General features: G+C 41.0%; 1 protein-coding gene across 11 annotated transcripts in view; it reads left to right on the top strand.

The window, feature by feature from the left end:
* LOC135516327 (adhesion G protein-coupled receptor L3-like) overlaps positions 1-22,792 on the top strand; it is a 318,499-nt gene extending 295,707 nt beyond the window's left edge. For 5 of the 11 annotated variants that reach the window (XM_064940520.1, XM_064940521.1, XM_064940517.1 and 2 more), the window contains 5 exons: positions 6,705-6,873; positions 7,225-7,350; positions 8,854-8,950; positions 15,997-16,125; positions 19,525-22,792. In XM_064940520.1, the coding sequence (XP_064796592.1) occupies positions 6,705-6,873; positions 7,225-7,350; positions 8,854-8,950; positions 15,997-16,125; positions 19,525-20,510 (1,507 nt within the window). In that variant the 3' untranslated portion in view covers positions 20,511-22,792. Of the gene's footprint in view, positions 1-6,704; positions 6,874-7,224; positions 7,351-8,853; positions 8,951-15,996; positions 16,126-17,669; positions 17,722-19,524 lie in introns of all 11 variants that reach the window. The other 6 variants (XM_064940528.1, XM_064940527.1, XM_064940524.1 and 3 more) reach the window with 3 other exon arrangements.
* Positions 22,793-26,434: the final 3,642 nt, after the last annotated feature.

Genomic DNA, 26,434 nt, shown 5'->3' with positions numbered 1-26,434 from the left:
AATAAATGTGTGAAAACCTATACAGCCTATCTGGTGACAATAAACACAGAGACAGGAACAATCACCCACAAAATACTCAAAGAATATGGCTGCCTAAATATGGTTCCCAATCAGAGACAACGATAAACACCTGCCTCTGATTGAGAACCACTCTAGACAGCCATAGACTTTTCTAGATAACCCCACTAAGCCACACACCCAACACCCCACAAAACCCCAAGACAAAACACACCACAATAAACCCATGTCACACCCTGGCCTGACCAAATAAATGAAGACAAACACAATATATTACGACCAGGGCGTGACATGTACAGTAGGTCAACCATCTTAGTGCGAACACGTTTGACAACATCTGTTGATACTGTGACCTGATTCTGAACGTAACGGGTTATTGAGTAGATAATCATCACCAACTGAGTGTTTTTAAATGCGACTGGAGAAATTTAAGCAAACCATTTTTTTTATGTTTACATTTTAAAGTTTTGTAAAGACAAGATTTTTGAACTCCCCCTAGCCGTTTATCAAGCAAGTGTTACAATTTCGTCTAAGAATACTGTGAATGAGTTATAGCTGGTTCCTTTTAGATGCATTGCCTTGTTTGTCTGTGGAGAGAATATTGACTTGCGTTCGTTCTCTGCATCGTAGGATTTATCACACTAGTCTACCTTGGCCAATCAGAAACCTCACCTGCGGACTGTCTCTCAGACCACACCATAAATGTCACGACCCCTTCTCTCCCAGCTCTGGCGTCTGATAGACCTACCTCTAGATTTATGTATCTCATTCACCAGGACTACGTCCCAAATAGCACCCTATTATTGTGCAGCCTTATGAGCCCTGGGCAAAAGTAGTGCACTATAAAGGGAATTTGGGATGTAGACATGGTCAGTGTGTCCAATGCTTCCCCTCTGCCCTGACAGTTTGTCAAAATATGGCTACACTCTTGGTTACTTTTGAATGGACTGTAGCACATCAGTTCCAAATCATCAGGTTCGATACGATTTAGGCTGCTACTAACAACGTGGGCTGCTACTAACAACGTGGGCTGCTACTAACAACGTGGGCTGCTACTAACATCGTGGGCTGCTACTAACAACGTGGGCTGCTACTAACATCGTGGGCTGCTACTAACAACGTGGGCTGCTACTAACATTGTGGCCTGCTACTAACAACGTGGCCTGCTACTAACAACGTGGGCTGCTACTACCAACGTGGGCTGCTACTAACAACGTGGGCTGCTACTAACAACGTGGGCTGCTACTAACACAACAACGTGGGCTGCTACTAACAACGTGGGCTGCTACTAACAACGTGGGCTGCTACTAACAACGTGGGCTGCTACTAACAACGTGGGCTGCTACTAACATCGTGGGCTGCTACTAACAACGTGGGCTGGGGCTGCTACTAACATCGTGGTCTGCTACTAACAACGTGGCCTAACAACGCTACTAACAACGTGGCCTGCTACTAACAACGTGGCCTGCTACTAACAACGTGGGCTGCTACTAACAACGTGGGCTGCTACTAACAACGTGGGCTGCTACTAACATCGTGGGCTGCTACTAACATCGTGGGCTGCTACTAACATCGTGGGCTGCTACTAACATCGTGGGCTGCTACTAACAACGTGGGCTGCTACTAACAACGTGGGCTGCTACTAACAACGTGGGCTGCTAACGTGGGCTGCTACTAACATCGTGGGCTGCTACTAACATCGTGGGCTGCTACTAGCAACGTGGGCTACTAACAACGTGGGCTGCTACTAACAACGTGGGCTGCTACTAACAACGTGGGCTGGTACTAACAACGTGTGCTGCTACTAACAACGTGGGCTGCTACTAACAACGTGGGCTGCTACTAACAATGTAAAATTGATGGAGATATTTTAGTCTTTTTAAGTCTCGACTCCTGCTAGTTGGTAATTAAGTAGGATCTTTCTCTTATATTTTGTGCTCTTTTTATTTTGATGTTAAACTTCATTCATTTCATCACGTTGCTTTGTTTTGTAATGAATGTTCCATGCTCACTCACTCACTCACTCACACTCTCTCACTTTCTTTTCTTTTGATTACTACTGCATGGTACCCTTTCTGTCTTATTGAATCAGTTTTGGTTTTGTTTTTAACCCCTTATTCTTTTTCTTTCATATTTTCTTCCTCGTGGTAGCTATCGTTATTATGATGGAATCATTATTGTGGAATGGCACTGGTAAGATGTAACGTATTTCTACAGAGGACTGCACTATTATGTCTTCACATATACTGTATTGCGTGTGGACCCCATTACCCTTCCCTTTAAACATAGTACTCTTTCCCATGTGGCAGTAGTTTAGCAATTCCTCATCTGTTTGTGGTGTGCTGTGTTGGCGTAACCCGTTGTATTTTCGCCCCCACTGGTATTGGTACTCCAAGATTTAGCTTCGTTGTTCCTTTGGCACAAATTGGATGCCGTTCTCCTCTCTGACTCAAACTTTTACTAAACTTTGTCGAACCCTATGTCTGGGAAATGGCTGAGCGTTCATGACTGCAGTCCACAAGATGCTGAGAAATGTGCACTTTTTCATGACACGACTCTTTCATGACTGTTTAAAGCACAGGGAGTAGATGTACTGTATATGCCTCATTGGAAATAAATTGAGGAGTTTGTTACATGTTGAGGAATCTCCCTACAATAGACCCTGAAAGAATATGCAAATTAAGATGGTATCGTTGCTTTAAAAATGATCCTGTTCCTGCATCAAATGCTCTAAATTTATATCTGAAGTAAACAATTTCAGGTAATTAACATTTTTCAGATGCATGGCTTTAGTTAAACAATTAGCATCCCGCTGAGTAGATCACAGCATTTCTTCTTTCCTTTCAACTCGCCAATGAGACTCTTTTATGCCGAGGTGAAAGGCGACTCAATTGACCAATTGCGATCCGCTTTGAAATGCATATCACCTCTCAGAATTGGCTCTTTTGTCTCTTTTCTAAAAAAGGAAATTGGTGCCAATTTAATGTTGTTGTATTAGAACACTTTACTCCTCAGCTTCTTTTCATTTTTGATATTTATACCCGACTATTAACACAATGAACGCTTTTCCCTCGTTTTCCGGTGAATGCGCACAAGTGCTCTTTTTGCGGCGGTGGAACCATTGAGCGTGTCACTCGAGTGGCATCATTGCGAGGGTATTCACTGGCTCAGCGGGAGCTACTTAAGCTATTTTGGCAATGGGCCCAGGTCTGTAGGACTGAAAGTGGTACGGAATTAATTAGGAGAGTTTCTCAACTTAAATAAATAAATAATCAAATGCAGGAATAAATGATGCACTTTTGAAAGACGTTTTTAAATAACAATGCAGAAAGGCTTCATATAAAGTACATATTTTGAACTTTTCCAGAGTGAAAGCAGGAGGACATACTGGTTGTTGGGGATATCTACTTCCTTGAACCATGTTCTTCCAAGATAGCCCTCATGGGAAAATGACAATCATCATCAATTCTCAGTTGCAGATGTGAAAAGCAACGGTGTCCAGATCCAGTACTCATTACGTTGAAATATACAAACCAGGAAAGATATGATAAATATTCTATTTATGTCCTGTTCATGTCCTCCCTACTACTTTTATTATGTCCTCTGGCATCTCTATCCAATTTCCACTGTTCGAGTCGTCCATCCCTTTTCAAAATGTTCATAGTTCCAGGTCAATATTTGCCTCTTTTTTTTTTTTTTTTTTTCTGCACCCTCGACCGTTTAGGGGTAAACCAGCTTGATGAAGTGCCTCCCCCAACAGGTCATTAAGATAGAACTGGGGAAATGATGTTTAATGGTTGGCCCCAGTAATTTCATACATTTATTTTTGCCATCGTACCTGGACCATTTATTACGATTGAGGCCGACACCCACCTGTATTTATTGAGGAGTGGAAACGCCCGAGATAATTAGGTTTAGCACCTGCAACTCACTCACAAAATACGAGTGAGAACAAGAGGATTCTGGCTGGAGATATGTTGGATGTAATCAGTATTGTGTTTTATTTGATCAGCCATTTTTTAAATGTTTCCTGTTTGTCTTTGTTTGTGTCTGTGGTAGTCCCCCTGAGCTCTCTCCTTTAACTACACTATATATGCAAAAGTATGTGGACAGCCCTTCAAATTAGTGGATTTGGCTATTTCAGCCACACCTGTTGCTGACAGGTGCATAAAATTGAGCACACAGCCATGCGTTCTCCATAGACAAGAGCTAGAGCTGGTAGGCCACTCAAGCTCACAGAATGGGACCGCTGAAGCTCGTAGCGCGTAAAAATCGACTGTCCTTGGTTGCAACACTCACTACCGAGTTCCAAACTGCTTCTGCAAGCAACGTCAGCGTTATAACTGTTCGTTGGGAATTTCATGAAATATCACACAATATCAATTTCACACAATATCGATTTCACACAATATCACCATGCGCAATGCCAAGCGTCGGCTGAAGTGGTGTAAAGCTCGCTGCCATTGGACTCTGGAGCAATGGAAATGCATGCTCTGGATTGAAGAATCACTCTTCACTATCTGGCAGTCCGACGGACCTATCTGGGTTTGGCGGAAGCCAGGAAGAATGCTACCTGCCTGAATGCACAGTGCCAACTGTAAAGTTTGATGGAGGGGGAATAATGGTCTGGGGTTGTTTTTCATGGTTCGGGCTAGACCCCTAAGTTTCAGTGAAGGGAAATCTTAGATTCTAGACGATTATGTGCTTCCAACTTTGTGGCAACAGTTTGGGGATGGCCCTTTCCTGTTTCAGGATAACAATGAGAGGTCCGTACAGAATTGGTTGTTGAGATCGGTGTGGAAGAACTTGACTGGCCTGCGCAGAGCCTTGACCTCAACCCCATCTAACACCTTTGGGATGAATTGGAACGCCGACTGCGAGCCAGGCCTAATCGCCCAACATTAGTGCCTGACCGCACTAATGCTCTTGTGGCTCAATGGAAGCAAGTCCCCGCAGTAATGTTCCACCATCTAGTGGAATGCCTTCCCAGAAGAGTGGAGGCTGTTATAGCTACAAAGGGGGAACAACTCCATATTAATGTCCATAATTTTGAATAAGATGTTCGACAACCAGGTGTCCACATACTTTTGGCAACGTGTGTAAATGTAAGCATGTAGCTTTCAAAATCATTTTTCTTTTAATATTTGCTTTGGTGTTTTGTTTGATTATTGATTTAATTTGATGTTTTTCATTTATTTTGATTATTCCGGTCAGCTATGAGGATTACAAACCTGAGATCAAGTAAGTAAAATGGACCATCATATTTATGACACACCGTTCATTAGCCATTCATTTTCTCACGACAAAGTAATGAGCAATGTTGATATCACCTCCTGCCTTTACTAAATGTTAAGTGACGCTCTCGGGTCAAGTCGTAGGGAATGCATACAGACATAGTACCACACATCAATATCCTCTACAGTAGGCGCACTTCTCTTAGAAGTCATCTCCGAACCCAGAACCAAATCTCCCGGTTCGTGACGAGGGACGCAGTCATGTACTGTGCAATTTAAGCTTTGAAGAAAGTAATTATGTTTTCATAAATTCCTTGATTTTGAATGCACAGGTATTTCTGATTATACTAGCACAAGTATTCAGAGCTTAATTATCTGTCAAGGCCTTTGGCACAACCCTCGGGCACCACATTCAAAATACTGTGTTCACATACAATTTGCCTTCCAGTGATTATGCCTTATATGCTAGCCCTGAGGTCATACAGGCTGTATCGCCTATTATTTACACATTCATTATACACCAAGTACTCATTTGATATTGTAGAGTTACCTTGACTTTTCACTAGTTTTCTACTGCTACTACTCCTGAGATGATAATAATAGTGTGTCTCCCATTTTCAAGTTTTTTAAAGACTATTTCTATGGTCTATTGGTCTGTTACTTTTCAAACACGTAATGGATGCAACACATGAAAGAAGGCGAGCGAAAGAAAAATCCTAGGTGTCCCCTAGGAGCAGACGATAACAAAAGACAAAAACAAGATTAAATTCAATTTCACTCCTTTTTTATTTTATCTCGAGTCGATTTGTTTCCCCTGTCGATTTTCCACTTCATTTCTCTCCTCCCTCCCGCCTTCCCTTCGTCCAGAACTTTTGTCTGTCTGGTGGGCATTTTATTTCCACCTGTGTTTGTCTTTATTATTCATCACTATGTTCACAGACCAAGGTTGCAAATAGATTGGGGGAAGTCTGTAAACTAATTCTTGCAATATGTACTTTTTCAACCTGAAAGTTTCCTTTTGAAATCTTTCTTTGCGTTGTGCTTCAGTGAACACCTAGTCACGATGTTCCTTCTGAGTTGTGTACTACTGACAGAATGCTAAGTGGGAAGTCTAAGAACAGTCACCACTTCCTGCATCTGGTCTCGAAATGTAGAACCAGACGAAAACCTTTATTATTGAGCTTCAACAAAACCTTTTACACTTTGTGCATTTCCACCTTTAGTTTCATGGGACAATGACATATTTACGTAGTTTCAGACTGTACTGTCAATTCATAGTTTAACCAGCTGTAAGTATGGTGATGAGCATAATTCACGTTCATTTCTTTAGGAAATTACAGCCAACAAAAGGTGAGGGCACGCAACTTAAAAGTCATTGAGTTCATTTGGTACTCTTGTGTCAGTTCTGAGGACGTCCAGAATGTTGACATTGTCTCGACGTTGTGTTTCCAGGTCGTGGGTGATTGGGGCCATCGCTTTGCTCTGTCTGCTGGGCTTGACCTGGGCCTTCGGCCTGATGTACGTCAACGAGAGCACGGTCATCATGGCCTACCTCTTCACGATCTTTAACTCCCTGCAGGGCATGTTCATCTTCATCTTCCATTGTGTCCTCCAGAAGAAGGTACGCGTTTCCCTCTAACCTTGTGGTCCAGTGCCCGTATTCAGAAAGTATCTCAGAGAAGGAGTGCTGATCTGGGAATCGTATTAATTGGGATCTCAAGGCAAAAAAACGATCCTAAATCAGCACTCTTACTCTGAGAAGCTTGATACAAGTTAGCCCCTCTTACTAAGAAGAGTTGGTCAAAGCACTTTCAGATGGGAGCGGTCTAATTTCACTATCCGTACCATCATAAAAAAAGTGACGTTGTTAACTCACAATCTCACAATCAAAAGTATTGTAGTTATTTAACTACATCTGAATGGGAATGTGTGTGTTTGTGTGTGTGTGTGTGCGCGTGTGTGTGGTTCACAGGTGCGTAAGGAGTACGGAAAGTGTCTGCGTACCCACTGCTGCAGTGGCAAGAGTGTAGAGAGTTCCATTGGCTCGGGGAAGAGCTCAGCCTCCCGCCCACCAGGGCGCTATTCCACAGGGTCACAGGTAGGAGGCGCCTTTCTTCTCAACTCTTTCAGCTGTCAGTGTATTCTGTTGATTACAAGCATATCTGATATTTATTTGTTTCTTGATTCTACCTCCTGGTGTAGACCAGAGAATTTATTTTATTATGTTATTTGTATTTACTTGATCAAATAGTACATTGTTAATTAATAGTTAACAGTACACAGTACAAATAGTCAACAGTACACCATCAGCCCCTGTCACGATGAAAACTGATTTCAGCATCCGTAACCCTTGAATTACATACAGCAGCACATTGACAACCTACCTCTACCCCTATTTCTTTCCCCGTGAACCGCATGTGAATGGAAGCGCCCGTAAACACGCTGTAATTTATCGGCAACTCTGAGACTTTTAAATTAACGTGTAATTAGCAAAGTACATCGTAAACAGGTGTGCTCTGGGTGCTTACAATGGTAGGGTTCTCTCTCAAAATAAAAGTTGGAAGGCGTGAAAGTGAGATTTGGATAGAGTGACGTGTGTGTTTATATGGCCAGTGAACAATGCTTCGTCCACCCAAAACAGTGCCAATAGAAAGTGTACACGTTGAACTTCTTTCACATTTTGTTGCGTTTTTAAAGTTGAAATAGATATCGTTGTAGCTTTTTGTCATTGATCTACACAAAATACTCCATAATGTCAGTAGTTTTTTGTTGTTGTACAAATTAATAATAATTGAATAACTACAATTTAGTTGTTGCATAATTATTCACCCCCTTGGTTTAGGCAAGCCTAAATTAGTTCAGAAGTAACATTTGGCTTAGCAAATCACATAAAAAGTTACATGGACTCACTGAGATAATAGGGGTTGAAATATTTTTTTCCCTCTGTCCCCCATCAGTCAAGAATTGAATTTCAAGCACAGATTCAACTACAAAGACCAGGGAGCTTTTCGTAAGCCTCACAAAGAAGGGCAGTGATTGGTAGATGGGTAACAATAACACATCTGACATTGACTATATCTTTAAGCATGGTCTAATTAATAATTATGCTATGGATGATGTATTAAACCACCCAGACACATCAAATATGGAGTCATCCTTCTGAACTGAGCAGGAAGGAAACTGTTCAGGGATTTTACCATGAGACCATTGGGGATTTTAAAACAGCTATAGAGTTCAATGGCTGTGATGGAAGAAAACTGAGGATGGATCAACAACATTGTATTGACTCTACAATAATGACCTAAATGACACATTGAAAAGAAGAATAAAAATTAATACTTACCTAATCAAGGTATATTAGTGTTTTATTTTTCATTCATCTTTTTTTTTTATAAAGAGAATTTTTCTTCCACTTGGACATTACTTTGAGTACGTTGTGTAGATCGTTGACATAAAATGACAATGAAATCCACGACACAAAATGTGACTTTCTAAAGGAGCTGTGCTTTCTAACTGGAGGCCACCTAGTCTTTGAGCGCTGATTTACATTACCGTTACAAAACCCCACTGATGTGTTAGTTGTGTTGTTCCCCCTCTGCAGAGCCGGATCCGTCGGATGTGGAACGACACAGTCAGGAAACAGTCGGAGTCATCTTTCATAACCGGCGACATCAACAGCTCAGCGTCGTTGAACCGAGGTAATAATAATTAGTCAGTTAACACCACACATGCCTGAAGGCCCTGCAACCCACCAGCCCCACTTTTAGGTTTTCAGGGTTGTGTGATGTCAAGGAAGAAGGGAGGAATTGCATATGCCGGCTTTTGTTCTGCCAAAGCACAAAGACGGCGTTTTCTTTCGTCTGGATTGACGAATAATGGTCTTCTGTCTGGACCGTGATTGTCTGAATCAGGTGTGTTAGTGCTGGGACAAAATGCTCATCCAGTGTCCTGACAGTGAAATATGCTATCCATCAAGTCAGGATAGTGTGTGGGTGGTTTTCACACTTGATCGTGGCATGGTTGCTGGACGAAAGGTGGTCCACTTTGTGTTTTGTGCACAGAACAAAAGTATTTGTCTCCAACTCACCTTCTCATATTTATATGTACAGCACCAGTCTAAAGTTTGGACACACTTACCCATTCCAGGGTTTTTCTTTATTTGGACTATTTTCTACATTGTAAAATAATACTGAAGACATCAAAACTATGAAATAACATATGGAAGCATGTAGTAACCAAAAAAGTGTTAAACAAATCAAAATATATTTTAGATTTTGGATTCTTTAAATAGCCATCCTTTTCCTTGATGACAGCTTTGTGCACTCTTGGTGTTCTCTCAACCAGCGTTATGAGGTAGTCACCTGGATAGTCCCACTAAGCACAAACCAGTTGGTGTGTCCAAACCTTTGACCTGTACTATATATATAAGGGGTCCTGTTGTTTCTAAAATAATTATGAATCACTTTATTAAATTAGTAGCTAATTCCACCAATTAGGTACATTTTTGAGTAGTGTAACTACACACATTAATAAACTTAATAAAATACACCATCTCAAGAAGTTAAATAAAAAAAGGACTATAATAAGTGCCTATTCAATTCCTATTAAAGTAACAGGACTGACCATGTTGACGATTTCATTTTAAATCAGTCATAAACCCCCTTGTGACATGGGCAATGGACGCTGCTTGTGTGCAACAGGTAGGGACAATTGTATGCAAGCTTCACCCCCCAAAAAATATTTATTAAAACATTTCTAGCCTGTCTACCTATGGATAACAAGGTTAACGTGTTATGCTCGACCCGCTCAGTTTTCCTTCACAAAACACCAGAAAATGTCAGAAAAGAGTAAAACCAACTCACCTGGGTTTACGCTGATTTGACTGGTTTTTGTGTGTGTTTTTTTAAGAGTAGTCTCACCATATTAAAATAAGTTCAATTCACGTAACCTTCAAATGAGGGACAGGTTGTTGTTGTTTTTTTACCTTAAAATGAATCAATAATAACATGAAATAAATTATACTCTTCAGAAATGACTTTACAATGATGGTGAAAACTTGGAGACATTTTGAGGTTAAGTTGGTTAAAATCTTTCTAGAAGTCACAGAAGATGCTGCATTTTGGCTCTTTAGTATGTTTTCATTCATTATTATTTATTTTAATCTGATTTATAGAATAGTCCATGTGGTCTACAGTGCCTTACAGAAGTATTCACCCCCTTTGGCATTTTTCCTGTAATTTAAAAGGATTTTTATTTGGATATCATCTTATGGACATACACAATTATGGACATACATAATTCCAAATTGCTGAAGTGAAATGGAAAAAGATTTTAAAAATGATAAAAAACTGAAAAGTGGTACGTGCATATGTATTCACTCCCTTTGCAATGAAGCCCCTAAATAAAATCTGGTGCCACCAATTACCTTCAGAAGTCACATAATTACTTTACATAAATAAAGTCCTCCTGTGTGCAATCTAAGTGTCACATGATCTGCCACATGATCTCAGTATATATACACCTGTTCTGAAAGGCCCCAGAGTCTGCCACACCACTAAGCAAGGGGCAACACCAAGCAAGCGGCACAATGAAGACCAAGGACCTCTCCAAACAGGTCAGGGACAAAGTTTTGGAGAAGTACAAATCAGGGCTGGGTTATAAAACAATATCCAAAACTTTGAACATCCCACAGAGCACCATTAAATCCATTATTAAAAAATATAAAGAATATGGTACCACAAGAAACCTGCCAAGAGAGGGCCGCCCACCAAAACTCACAGACCAGGTAAGGAGGGCATTAATCAGAAAGGCAACAAAGAGACCAAAGATAACCCTGAAGGAGCTGTAAAGCTCCACAGCGATGATTGGAGTATCTGCCCATAGGACCACTTTAAGCTGTACACTCCACAGAGCTGGGCTTTATGGAAAAGTGGCCAGAAAAAAGCCAGTGCTTAAAGAAAAATAAGCAAACACGTTTGGTGTTCGCCAAAAGGCTCTGGTCAGACTAAAATTGAGCTTTTATGCCATCAAGGAAAATGCTATTTCTGGCACAAACCCAACACCTCATCACCCCGAGAACATCTTCACCACAGTGAAGCATGGTGGTGGCAGCATCATGCTGTGGGAATGTTTTTCATCGGCAGGGACTGGGAAACTGGTCAGAATTGAAGGGATGCTGGATGGTGCTAAATACAGGGAAATTCTTGGGGGAAACCTGTTTGTCTTCCAGAGATTTGAGCCTGGGATGGAGGTTCACCTGTTTTGTTGTCTTGTATCTTGTTTGTTTCACAATAAAACATATTTTCCATCTTCAAAGTGGTAGTCATGTTGTATAAATCAAAAGATACAAACCCCCCCAAAAAATATATTTTTAATTCCAGGTTGTAAGGCAACAAAATAGGAAAAATGCCAAGGGGGGTGAATACTTTCGCAAGCCACTATATATTAAAGGGCTTTTAAAATCCAGTATTTTTGCACAATTTCTACTTGAAATAGAAAAGGGCCTCAAAAGACACTCAACACCGTCCTAAATTACCTTGACTTTTGTAAAACAGCTACGCTTTTAAATATGACAATGCAGTCAAAGTTTTTGTTAATTTATTAAATTAAGACAACACTTTTAATTCATTTGAAAAGGGTAAATTTTGCACCTGATGGAACCAAGAACCAAAGTAAATGTCAATATGAAATGCTTAAAGCATAATGTAATTTGCCTAACCGAACAAACAGTTAGACGAGCATGTTTGTTAATGTTCTACACATCTTCATGAGAACTGTCAACCAAACTAGTTTGAAACCAGGAAAGTAATAGTAATTGCTTTATTTTACATAATTGTCACCTAAATATATATATAACCATCAACAAAGGCTTATCTCCCAATTTCATTATATTGTGAAAATGATCTCCTTTTAATGAATAAAGAAATACATCATAGCATATTGGATGGCTGTCCAAATGAATAACTTGTCAAGTGCTCATCTATCATAGGTTCCTAGATCCTATCTGCACTAGATGATGATGCCACCACCCTGGCATTTCTCAGGGATGACTCCTCTCCAGTCGCGGGGTCCCTTGATGGAGGGGTTGAGTCCATGTCGCTACCTCACTCTCTAAATCTGCTCGTCGCTCCCTTGCCCTCAGACACTAATGCCCAGTTATGATGACGGATTGATGTTAGACGGCGAAAGGAAGTGTGGCCGTCTCAATAATTAGGCACTCCGCAACGAGCGCCATCCCAAGACATTCGCTTTTAGCAGAGGGAGAGAGGGGTAGAGAGCGAGAGAGAGAGAGAGAGAGAGAGAGAAAGAAAGGGTTGGGGCGCGGTGGGGTGGACAGGCCCATAAGACACTGCCATAGATCTATCATGAAGACCAGGAAGAGAGTAGTAAATTAATTAACACGTTTTCGCTCGAGGCGTTGAAACGCATCGGGTCTGATGTATGAAGTGTTCGAATAAACACAAAGTCTGCCCGGATGCATTTTCCGTCTGGCACAGGATAACGCATCATGTTCGGAAGCGTCAAAAGCATCACAAACAGATGGGAATAGAATCCCACCTCCCCCTTGCTCTTCTCAGCAATGTTATTATGGAATGATGTGTATGAGCATGCCTCTCTCCCTGCTAGTCCCTTTTGAATCGGTATTCAGTACCCCGCCTCATAGTCTCTACATAACTGCAGCTGACTCCATACTTCTCTCCTCTCGAGAGGGAAGCGTGCAATCATCTTGATAGCCTCACATGTTTAATTTATCCCCACATTCACGATTATTGCTACACAATCGGTACGGTTTGGAAATGGTCCAATTTATCAAACACAGACACAAGTGGGCGAGCAGCCTGGGGGTGGGGAGGAGCTGTTTATCATATCAAAAGAGGCTGGTATTTTTGGAAGGCTTCGTAATTAGAGAACCAACAGCAACAAGAAAGGAGCACATAGTCATTATATCAAACAGAAGCAATAACCTAATGGAAACGTCCATGTTAATTGACACATCAAACATCATATGTAAATTATGTCTAAAAAAGGAATTTGTTTGAGAAAATCATGATTTTGCTTCGGTGCATCAACATGGTCATGTCAGGCATAGGTGTATAGGTGGCAGGGAAGTCAGGCGCAGGAGAGTCAAACGGAGTGTAAAATGGAGTCTTTTAATAAAGTTCACGTAGTATGCTCCATAACACTAAAATGTACATAAACAAACAAACATGGGTACGAGGACCCGACGCGCACCTATACAACATCAAACTATACTGACAATAAAACAATCTCTGACAAAGACATGAGGGGAAACAGAGGGTTAAATACACAACAGGTAATAAATGGGATTGAAAACAGCTGTGTGGGAAGACAAGACAAAACCAATGGAAAATGAAAAAAGGACCAATAATGGCTAGAAGACCGGTGACATCGAACGCCGAGCACCGCCCGAACAAGGTGAGGCAATGACTTCGGCAGAAGTCGTGACAGGTCACCAAACTTTTCTCTGCCGAGATCACAGTCAAAATGCAGGCCAAGCTCTACCGCTCAGAATAAAAATAAAATTGTGAAATTGTGAAAATGATGATCATGCCCTTTTTGTCTAAGACCGTCTGAAATTTTAGCCTGATTTGGTGGGATGCACCAGGCGGTAAATTAGTTACAGATCAATAAGAAAGACAGTTCCAAACCTCTCTGCCAATAACAGCTAGTTTTTAGTGTTCCCCTCCCTACACAGACCACTCCCATACAGGCCAGGAAAATTCTTGCTTGAGAAATTGCTCTTTGCAAAGAAGATTTTTGTTTGTTTCATTTTTACCATTTTAATTGAAATGACCACTGGGATAGATAGTGTTGGAGTTGAAGATACTCTGGCAATGATGCATTCATAGAAATATTGTCTGTTGAAACCATCTTCGTGAAGTTATTCAACTGGATAACTGATATTCAACTGGACTTAAAGATGTGTTTTAAGCCTAAGGTTGTCTTTCAGGCAATTATGATGTCGGCTCTTTTGTTCCCTGTACGCTCAGAGGAGTAGAAAAACCCAGCAGGAACCTGATGTAGATTATAGTTCTAGTCATTAATAAATGTGGTAAGACAATAGCACCGATATATCTCCTCCGTATCATTCCCATCATGCCCTTGCTGGCCAATTAGCATACAACACATAACACATACTGTAAGTGTTAGCCCATTCCCAACATGTCATCATTAGCGCAGTGCGTGATGCACTTAGTACAGGATGCGTAACAGAGCTGTGCTCAATCCTCAACGTTAGCTATCATAATTAGTCATACATCATCCAACTCCTGCCATTTCCTTAAGTCCTACGTATACCTCTCCATTCAGAGTTGGTTGCGGTTCGTTTTCAGATGTGTAATTGAGACAGTCATTCCTCGAAACTGTTTGTCAAAGAATGAGAGTCATATGTCGTTAGAGAAGTGGTTTATCTCCCCTGCTTTCTTTCTTTCCCTCTCTCTCTCTCTTCCTCACTCTGACAGATTCAGAGCACTGCAAGAGAACAGTGTAGGATACTGCGTCGGCAGAACTAATTGGCGTGCATTTCCACCTCAGATGAAAGATGTTTTCCGAAGATATTTACACACTCTGGTATTGGTACACTGCACAGTCGAATCGGGCATGTCACAGAGCACATGTTAGGATCTGGATATGTGCTCTGAATCTGAAGAGAGAAAACTCTTAGGCGTTTGCGAACATAACATATAAACAGTAGCTTATTGCAGATATGTTCGCAACTGTATACCGTAACTCTCAATATTTCACAAAATGAAGCAATTCCCCCCCAAAAAGTCAGTCAGTTGTTCCTCACTAACGGCTGTGCAGAATCCAACCCACATTCAAACTACAGTACCTCCTGCTCCTTCATATAAATATTATTATTGTCTAGCTACAGTTAGTCACATTGCTCAAAGTCAAAAAGTTTATTTTGAAGTGATCTGGAAGCAGATTAGTCGCACAGACCAAGACATCAGTCACTGCCACATAGTCCAGGGGTGACATTTGGACAAATAGAATCAGAAACCTCTGCTTATGTTCAAAGGCAGTCAAGCATAAAGAGCCGGTATAGTGCGAAGGGACTACAATGAGCGTTGTAACTGGGCCTACCATCCATGAGGATGTTTCATTTAAGAGTGTTTCTTTGCGGGAAAGTTGAATGCAAAGAATTTCACTGGACAAAATGCATGGGAGATCTAGAACATTTACACAACGTAATACAGTAACCTTGAAATGGTACCTGCCAAAAGCTTTCATAGCGTATTCAAATCAAATTAGATTAAAGCAGAAAAACCTGGTCTGCTTTGGTATTAACATGTCTTAATCTGTCAACAGTGGTGATTTGATCATGTTGTGTTCAGGTCCGTTACTGAAGTGTCATGTCTTTGAATGGGTCTATGCTTAAACGTACTGTACTGTTGCACACTCAGCTGATCCTGTCTTGAATGTGAGCACACCAAAGCTAACAATGCTAAATGTCCATTTATCCCATTAAGAAAAAAGAAAAAAAACATTAATGACCTACCTCACTGCTGCCGTCTTGATAAACCATGGTCATGTCAGCCTGTTTCAAGCTTTGCCACGTCTGTAGCCCAACTGTTTATCAACTCGCCCTAATGATCGTGTGAATGTTTATTGCTGCCATTGCCTCGGCTGCATCTGCCTGACTGACATGTCTCTCTTTTTTCTTTCTCCCTCTATGTCTCATCTCTCTCTCCCTCCCTCTGTCTCTATCTGGCTGCTCCAGGGGCTATGGCTAACCATCTTATAACTAACGCTCTCCTCCGTCCCCATGGCACTAACAATCCCTATAACACATTGCTCGGGGATTCGGCCGTCTATAACAACCCGTCAGTGGGCATGTACAACACGCAAGGTGTGCTAGCCTTCTTTTCATTCCTTCAAAAAATGTCGCTAGAATGTCGCTAGAGCTTACTTGTTTGCTACAACAACAAAAATGCTTTATCACCTTTTCTTGTTTTCCCCCCCCCGCTGGATGCTTTTGGTGGGAGGGGGTGTATGGTGGCTTCCCATTTGGGGATCATTTTGTCACACTCCAAACTTATTCATGTGCCTGCATGCATAATTCAGTGTGGGAAATGGTGCGACAAACACAAAACAATTGGGAAGGGACGTCGGTGCGCCTATTGGGAGCCGAACACACCACCAGTCACTTGTTAAGGTTTTGCTGCACTGTTGTCCTGTGTGTCTACATTCCTATGTCTGATATCTTCTAAGTGTTGCTGGTAGTTGGTTAAATGAGCATCTTTCTGTTAATCCTCCCAATCTATGATTCTAATATGAAAAATACAAAGTTGAGCTACTGATGAACTAGTATAAACGACATAACTGTTCTGCCTCTGGGCCCCGTTCCAATAAGACAAGATGATGTTATAATGTTGGAATGTTTATGACTCTATATATAATCCGACTGAACATTCTCAATGATGTAAATGGCCAGTATTGCATTGATACTTATGTGCCTCAAACTCTGTATAGAAGTCTGTTTGTACAGCCAACAAAAAAACAACATCAAGGCGCTACGACAAGACAATACATTCCTGCTGCCCGTTATATTAAAAGTACTTGTGTCAGGCAAAATGTGTCACATCTGAAAATGGGACTCAATTTTATTTAATCAGATCGGTAACTCCAGCAGAGACTATACTGTATGAATGAGTTTAACCAATCCAAAATAGTACTCAATAGTACTACATACAGTAGTACTCAATAGTACTACATACCGTGGTACTCACATAGTACTCACTGGATCATTATGACAATATCAATAAAGTGATGCATGTGAACTAATCCATTTGTTAAAATCTTGCTCATATCTTACACATTCTACAAGTCTATCGTGACTTGGTGCATGTCAGTTGAATATAACGGTTTTGCCCAAATGTTACCACAGGAAATACATGTAGGTTTCTGTAGGTGTGATTTATTTATTTTTTAACACCTGAGCTGTAAAGTTAAAGGGGACGTTTAGGATTTTACAACTTGTGGTCAGGTGGTTGCTCACCTGGGAAGTAGTCTATGGGCCACGAGAACAGAAACTGTAATCCATGGTTTGGTTTGATCTTAACAGCCGCTACAACGTCTATGCAAACGTCGATGCAAAACACATCTACGAGTGATAGGGGCATGTGCTCAAGTGTTTGTTGACAATGGAGATCACTAACATGTTATAGCAAGATTAATACATCATATATGTAAACTCATCCCCCCCCCCCCTTTGAATATACTGTGATCATAGTTTCTTAGAAAGGTTTACCAAGTATCCATGGTGACATGACGCACGGGAGGTCATTGCAGGAAGCATCATCAACCCTGTGTGCACGTCTCTTCTACCTGTCACTGTTATGCTTACTTGTGTTTTTTCTTTGTCTTTCCTTTTCCTCATGCTGTCCCTAAAAGTGCCCTACAGAGAGACAAGTATGGGAGTCAAACTAAACATTGCTTACCAAATGTAATTGACCTTAGCTTTACTTTCTTTTCACTCTATGCTGACGAAGGGGAATGAGAATACAGTCATCTTATTTGGAAGTAGAAATCCAATTTCAAAAACACAGGTCTTCCTCTGACAAAATAGAAATGTGAGAGTCAATCTAAATTCATGTGTGAATACTATTGTTCATTGAACAATGTTCAATGAACTGTTCAAAATGTCCGACGTTCCTCCGAAATGATTCACCTCTTCTGGAGAATATCCGTCAACTATATTCACAAAGGAGATGCTTTGAAAGATCTTAATATGTTCTTCAAAATGACCAGCCCAAGGTGCATCCATTTGATATCATAAGATGTCATTGTCACTTATGGTTGACATAATTGTAATCCCATAATTTAAGATTAAATTGGCCAAAGTAGCCAACGTGCTCATGGTCCTCAGATATCGGATTCATCTCAGATGTCGGCCAATCTTGGAACTCGGTCATCACCAGCATAGTTTTACGTTGTACATGAATATTTTAACTGCAACAACAAAAAAGGTAGAGGAAGAGGCCTCACTTTAGACACATTTTAACTAGCCCGATGACCTTGTGTGAGGCTGGCTGAATGTTGACATCTCCGTAAACATTTTTACAATCGGGAATCCAGAACTTTCTCTGCATGAGAGAACAGAAAGTCCTTTCCTAATGTATAATTGTCAAGTTTACCCTCATCGCCGTACCCTCTATGGCAGCGTTTCCCAAACGCGTTCCTGGGGACGCCGAGGGGAGCACGTTTTGTTTTTTTGCCCTAGCACTCCACAGCTGGTTCAAACAATCAAAGCTTGGTGATGAGTTATTTGCTGTGTAGTGCTAGGGGCAAAAAAGCTCAAATGTGCACCCATTTGGGTCCCCAGGACCGCGTTTGGGAAACCCTGCTCTATGGTCTCCAGTATATTTATCATTGCAAAGTCTGTAAGTCAACCATGAACTTTCTTTCTGTGTCTTTCTATGTTATTCCATAGCCAACTCAATATTTAAGATGACGCTTTCTGAAAGGTAGACTCAGCAGTATGACATCATGCTTACAGATCTCAACAACCAATTCAAATCTATCAAGACTGCTACTATTGGCTCTTCCCAATTTGCACCATCTCCATTGCCCACATTGTGGCGGATTTAAATGCTGTTTTTGTTGATTTGCTGTAGGCAGGAAGTTGCCCCGCACTAGATGATTATGGCATATTGCTGAGTGAACCTTTTAAATCGGGGCCTATATGACTGGGGTCCAGAGATGTAGGTTATGTATCTCGCTCTTAAAATGAAATGCATGACTGTGGTTTGTTGTCGTTGAGTGTATGTGCATAAAGCTTTACATGTTGTCGATTGTCACACATGTATAAGTGTTCTCATCTTTGGACAAAGTTATTCCCAACTACAACACAAGCCGAACATATAGAATTATGACAGAAATGTAATTGCATTACAAGTACGATTTGAATATATCATTTTACTCTGAATTTGTGTTTTGTGTGTGTGTGTAAAAAGGTAAGTATATCTAGAATCGACAGACTATGTTAAATCATTTAGAGAATCCTGCCATTTGTAGACATACCATATATACCCAACGCAAAGTTATAGTGAAAAGGTTCAACTAAGTAGCACAATCTGTGTGCCACCCTGAAGGTTGCGCCTCACATTTAAAAGAAAGCAGAGTTTTGCCGGGCTTAATGTGTGCGTGAACACATCCAAGCGGATGACATTTAGCCATTCTAATGAGCAACCGCTACTTCCGTCCCTCTCATATGAGCTTCTCCCCTCTATCCCTCTCTTCTCTCCAGAGGGAATCCTGAACAATGCCCGGGATACAAGTGTCATGGATACTCTACCACTGAATGGTAACCACGGCTACAGCATTGCCAGCGCCGACTACATGAGCGACTGCGTCCAGATCATCGACCGGGGCTACAACCACAAGGAGACTACGCTGGAGAAGAAGATCCTGAAAGAGCTGACGTCAAACTACATCCCCTCCTACCTGAACAACCACGACCGCTCTGCCGAGCAAAACCGCAACCTCATGAACAAGCTGGTGAACAACATGAGCAACGGAGGCAAGGATGTTGGCCTGGGGGGGATGGGGATGAATGTGGCGTTGGACTTGGATGAGCATTCTTCCTTCCCTCCGCACCTCCATGATGAGGGTCTGGGCCTGGAGTTGATTCGGGAAGAGTCCAACGCCCCCCTTCTGCCCCAGAGACCCCCATTGCTGCCACCCGTAGACAACCTCCACCATAACCACCTCCACAACCAGGGCCCGCCACATCAGCCTCCACTCCCCCACCACCACCACCCAGCCTTCTCCTCGGCCACCACCACCTCGTCCTCGTCCCGCCGGCGGATCCCGCAGGAGAACAGCGAGAGTTTCTTCCCCCTGCTCACCAACGAGCATACCCTGGATGTGGAGCCCACTTCCCCCAGCCACCACCCCCACCACCTGCACCATCCCAGGGACTCCCTCTACACCAGCATGCCCGTGCTGGCAGGTCTACCGGATACCACAGACACCGGTACCACCACCACTACTGCCATCCTCGCCGATAAAGATGCCGGAGAGGGCCACCCGGAAGGGGGCAAGAGCCCCGAGGCCAGCCAGGACGATGTATACTACAAGAGCATGCCTAACCTGGGCTCACGCAACCAGCTGCACTCCTACTACCAACTAGGGAGGGGCAGCAGTGATGGGTTCATCGTGTCCCCCAATAAGGAGGATCTGTCCCCTGAAGAGTCCCCCCAGGAGCCCTCGCACCTGGTCACCAGCCTATAGGCCTACAAAACCAACTCCCCTGACCCATCCGCCCCAATCCCTTCACGCCGTGGTTCCCTTCTTTTCTGACCCACTCCCCACTTCGCCCTACGCGTTCCCTTTGTGCTGATCAATTGTCGGCAGTGGTAGCCTTTTTTTTTACTCTGTGTCCCGAAGACTGTAATCGAAACTGATGCCAGTCCCAGTACTGACCGCAGATAGAATATTGAAACTGTTATGTTTTGTGGATAATACATCTAGTCAGGGTTGGATGTTGGAGAAGTCTATTGATGTGCATTTCACTTTTTTGGGGGGGTTGAGATGCCCGAACCCTGTGTGGATTGATGTTTTCCCCTTAGTGTGAGGGGAGATGAGCACTCGGGACGGTGGGATCTCGTGCTCTGAAATGCGATTTGACAGTCCAAAGGAACTACAAACAGCCACAAAAAAAACATTCTGCTACTAGTAGATGTGTAGAGTTCAAATCAGAACAAATCAAGAAAGACTATTTTATTATACTTCTGTATCCATAATGGCTTTTTAAGGGGTTTTCTTCCTCTCTAGTGATATTGCAGCACACTTTTTGCTGAAGTGTTCCTGCAAGTTCGACTAAACTGATTTTGAACAATATCATGAAGGACCTCTTTAAATCCCATGTGCTTTAAAGCATTTTTTTTCTTTACTTTTTTTCCCTTCTTTTGCTGTAACAATAACAATTGTCGAGAAAGAGGGAGAGGAAAAAAAAAAACAAATAACAGAATTATGAGATATTTCTATGTAAATGTACAGATACTAGCGTTGCACATAATAGTATGATTTTTGTTCCACCCAAACCTTTGTCTCTGTAAATGTAGTTGGTTAGGAGCATTTCCTTTCTGTTGTGCTGGTCTTGACACCAGTATGAGCATTTTTTTTTCAAGAAACGACAAAACAAAGCAACAAAACGAAATAACACCCTCAAAAAAAAATCACAGAACAAAACCATACATGATTTTTCTCTCTCCAGCAATGTAACCACCAATGTTTTCCAAGCCATTTTTAGTTCACAGTTTGATTATTTCTTCACTGTGTAGATACAAAGAGAATGATGGTTCACACACCATAGAAGGAACACAATTACAAGTGTCTGAAAAGTTAGCCATGAGTTGGCCTGCATCAGTTATAAGAGACTGGAGAGAAAGAGCACGTTGAATATCAATAAGCACTCGGCAAATTTACTTTTTTGAAGAGTGAACGTTTCTAGTGAGAAAAACAACTGGAAATGTATTTTCTTTTCTTCCTCAAGGGGAAAAAAGATTATTTATTTATTAGTTCAAACTACAAAATAAAGTGAAAAATGGAGGTAAAGAATTCAGTAGCACAGATTCATTTTTATTGTGAGTATGGTTATGGCTTTTTTTATTTATTCATTTTTGTATTGGTTTCCAAGTTGAATGACCTCATAACTAATATTTGTTGTAAAAGTGAAACTTGTTTGCCAACAAATAAATTACTGATTAAGATTTACCACATAGTTATCACAAAGGTTGTGTTTTTCTCTGGGGTTTTACATTGCTATCACTCCAAAAGACAAAGCAAGACCTTGCATATAAAGGTGTTGTATGAGCTCTGTTTAAATAGCTATACATGGAAATGTGTCACTGCTGGTATAATATTTACTCTGAACATGGAGGATAACAAGTGGGTGAACAAGAGAGTGCACATCCATCAGTTTACACTGACATGAGCTATGAAGACAGGTGGGTAAGCAATCATTCATTTTTTTTGTATTAATATTTGCCTTGATTATTACTTGAGTATCTGTCATGACCATGTTATTTTTTTTTTTTCAAATGATTGACTTTCTCAACTGAGTGAGTATGGAGACTGCTGCAGTTATAGTGGCCATGTAAAAATACTAATAATAACAACAGCATAGATGTCTTACCTTGTCCATAGACTTCTTATAGGCTAAGGAAACCAATGTCATTTTCAAATTTGGGTGAACTGTCCCTTGAACATTTTGCCCTTTCCAGATGTTTTAACTTTTCCCATGCTTGATGACAGGACCAAGGTCAGCTATGTGATGGTGGTAATGACCCAATATGACATGACATGCGTCATATAATGTTGTGCAAGCTGTAGCTACATGTACTGTGTGTCAAAGATGCTTATAGTGAAGAGCCATTGGATTGGACAGTGAATGTCATGCCAGTGTTGTACTGTACATAAAATATGGTCCATGCTGTGTAGGCTGTTGCATTTGACAGTTCATATGAAGCAGTAACATATCCCCCAATCAAATATATTGTTTCTGAAACTCGGCACTTCTCTCCTTATTACTTTGCTTTATTGGGTTTCTGCATGTTATGTATTCAAAGCAGTAGGACAAAAAAGAAAATGTCCGCCTCCAATCCTGTATTCATGGAGTCGCAGATGTGATTGATGGCCGAGTCCTAGTGAAAGATGACAAGGGGGTGTGAGGCTCGTCTCATCACCGCTCGCGGCCCGCCGCCACTAAAGAGACACTTCCTTCCTCCCCATGGATATGCATGAGGCTGGATCCCCTCTTAGATCTCTCTCGGGTACCAGTGAAGAGCTATGGCCCTCGCCGCGTGTCAGTTTGACTGGCGTTTTACAAAGTGGGTGAGTTAATGAAACGTGCTGAAAAAAGGGACTCTGGCCTCCATTCACTTTATTAATGAGTCATTACACTGGCTCATAAGTGGGCCCCGGGCCCTCGCCGCCTCTGCCATGCTGCACAAAACGACCCCGTCATGAGTAAACAGGTCTGGAATCGACACAACTACTCAACCGCTGAGCCTTGTGTGTGTGTGTGTGCTTGTGTGTTGATGGCTATGATCTAATGCTGATGCATGTTAGCTCGTGTGGAGGATGCTTTAATTAACTTTTTTGGGGTCGGCAGATCAATCACATTCACTGGAAATGTGAGAAAATGTCAAATTAGTCTTCATCTGTAGATGAGCGTTAGTTCTGTGAGGGGGAAGGCTCTAAATATTTTGAGACATGCAGTGTGTGGCATCTCACTAAGGGCCTTAAATAATTGAATCAGTATTCATACTGTTGGTCTCGGGGGAAAAGACAAAATAACTTTCCTTTTATCCATTTCAAGAAAGAGCATTCGAATGAATAGTCCCTTTTAGGTAGTGTAACTTGGTGGAAACAAAACACTTTTTATTTCACCATTTTTACATTCTGTCATGAAGAGCACATTCAACATAATAAAAATACATGTTTTCTCATGTCAAGAGTTTAAATAAAATGACTAGAGTAATGATATTAAGTGCCAAATAAAGTAACAGGGTTGACTGTGTTGACAATTTGCAACTTAAATCAGCCATAAATCCCTTTGTGACGGGGAATGGAAGCAAGTGTGCAAATGGGGCAATTGAATGCAGTTTCACTAAAAATGTAAATTGTTAAAACATTTCTAGCCTCTCTATCTATGGGTAACAGGGTTGACGTGTTATGCCTGACCCACTCGGTTTTCCGCCACAAAAAAAAAAACAGAAAATGGCGCAAAAGTATAGAACCTGCTTTCACACTATGATCTGATTATTAGATGTTCAGTTGTTTCTTTTTTTTCTAAACAACTTAGAATCGAGTAGTCTTACCATATTAAAACGAGAGTTAAGTTCACGTAACAGGGTGACCTTAAAATGAGGGACAGGTAGTTTTTTTTCTCTCCCTAAAATGAATCACTAATCACATTAAATAAATAATAATCTTCAGAAATGACTTTGTCAAAGCAACAAAATAACTAGGGCTTTACAATGATGGTATAACTTGAGGTTAAGTGGGTTAAATCCTCCTGGAATTTAGTGTGCACAGAGGGATGTGTCAAAATACAGAATTTTGGCACTTTAGTAGTGAGTCTTTATTCATATTAAACATCATATGGATTGAATGTTTCATGTGGTCTATATTAAAGGGCACTTCATTTAATATGACAAGATTTTTACAGTAAATATTGGTGCACAATTTCTAATTAAAATATTAAAGGAAGGCAAAGGAACTGCTTCACTTATTATGCAATCAATAAATCATACATTCACTTGTTTTAAATGGTTTCCTAGTATAAAAACAACTATATACAGGCAACACAACTCTCCTTATGTATTCAATTAAAGCTTTTTTTGTCCCCCACTGGTAGAGGGCAAAAGTAAACAATTATTCATTTCAAACTTTAAAATCCCCCTTGAAAATCCTTTCAGACAACACATCCCAAAGACAGTCCATGTAACAGTAGATATCCTTGGTCCTGACAAGGAAGGACGTTGTCTATCCCCTCATCCCTCCTTCCTCTCCTTCGCCTGTCCATGCCACCCATCCTGTCGGCCATTAGAAAAAATAACCTCGCTCTCCTTTCAAATTAAGAACAAGAACTTAAAATCCCTCCATATCGAAACAAACAAGATTTGACTTTCTAATTTTGTAATGTCATATTGCATGTTTGGTTGTGAATGTTCACAAAGCATTCGGTGGCTAAATGACCAACAAGGTTGTCTGTAGAAAAAGAAAAAAAAGTTATCAATGCTTGGTCTGACAGCTAAATTACATATCTGTCAGTAATTGAGACACATTCTATAGGGAGTGGGACCACTCTTTGTTATTGTGCATGTTATTGCAATTTGCAGCTTGAAAGGATGCCCGCTGTCCTACGTTGGTTTGAGGGAACATAGAAAATCAAGAAAAAGGCACTTAAGAGTATCACTGTTTGGAACCTAATTTTATTTGCATTATATTCTAAGTACAGTAAGACATTGGTGGTGTTATGATGGTCACATAAGTATGTTTTTGCAAAATACCATTTGAACTTTCTGGTTGGTCTTGTCGTTAATATATGGCTGATATGATATAACGTTGTTTATAGTGAATAGTGAGAAACAGATATGACATTGGTTAATACATAAGGAGAAGGACAATAACTGGCGGCCCGTAGACCAACTTCAGCCCGCGGGTGATTTTATTTGATCAAAATGTTGTTGTTGTTTTTTTTATTGTTTTTTTACATAAGACTGTAAAAACACCAGCAAATCAGTTCCAAGGGATTTTAATTTTGGAAATCTGTTTCAAACTATTCCCACGCATAATAGAGAGCGATATGTGATCGTATACAAATGTAAGCAAGGATTGAAATGATTGTTTTAGTCAAATATTATATCTGTTTGGGCTTCTTGCGATCAATTTGCAGTCTACAAATGATTTTTAATTATGTTCCTGACCATCCATTCAAGAAAAACTCGGCCTGCGGCCCAATCTAGTTGATGATCCCTGGCTTATAGGGCTGGGCGGCCTTAATGTAGATGTGTTGATAAGGTGAAGTGCTCAACTTGTAGAGATTGCGGGCTGTTCAGTTGAAGAGATTGTTTTGGGAAAACCATTGTGTGTGTGTGTGTTTGGGAACACTTGTATGTCGTGTATGAATACGAGTGAATGAGTAGGTCAGCTGTGACATATATATCAAATGGCACATTTTCGTATCTGACCCTCCCTGTAAAATCAATGGGCGAATGCTCTGCAGAATTCCAAATGAAAGGTGAATCAATGTCATCTCTTGGTTTTGTGTATTGGTACGACCTGACAGTCCTTGCAAATAAAAGAAACTGCCTCCCTACCCTTTTCTGTTGAGATAACATTGATTTAATGGGATTTTGTCAATGTTTGCTACCCTCTGGTCCATCTTGTAAAAGGAGACATGACCAAGGCTACAGTTTATCTTGGAGAGCTTTTAAAAAGTTGGGGTAAACAACTGTAGGTCAACAATGTTGTGAGGTTGATTTAGGAGAACACATTTCTAAATTGACGATGAAACATCACTTCACTTGGCTACTACACCTGGTGTGTTCTACCAGTTGGTCTAGTGGTCCTCTCACTGAAAGTTAATTTCTGTTTTAGAGGCCGATGGCTTACTTGGAAATGTCTTCAATTCAGTGCAAGGAGTT

The sequence above is a fragment of the Oncorhynchus masou genome, chromosome 27, assembly GCF_036934945.1.
Source record: "Oncorhynchus masou masou isolate Uvic2021 chromosome 27, UVic_Omas_1.1, whole genome shotgun sequence".
In the NCBI taxonomy this organism is placed as follows: domain Eukaryota; kingdom Metazoa; phylum Chordata; class Actinopteri; order Salmoniformes; family Salmonidae; genus Oncorhynchus; species Oncorhynchus masou.
The sequence above is the reverse complement of the archived record's forward strand: the minus strand, read 5'-3'. Positions and strand labels throughout refer to the sequence as shown.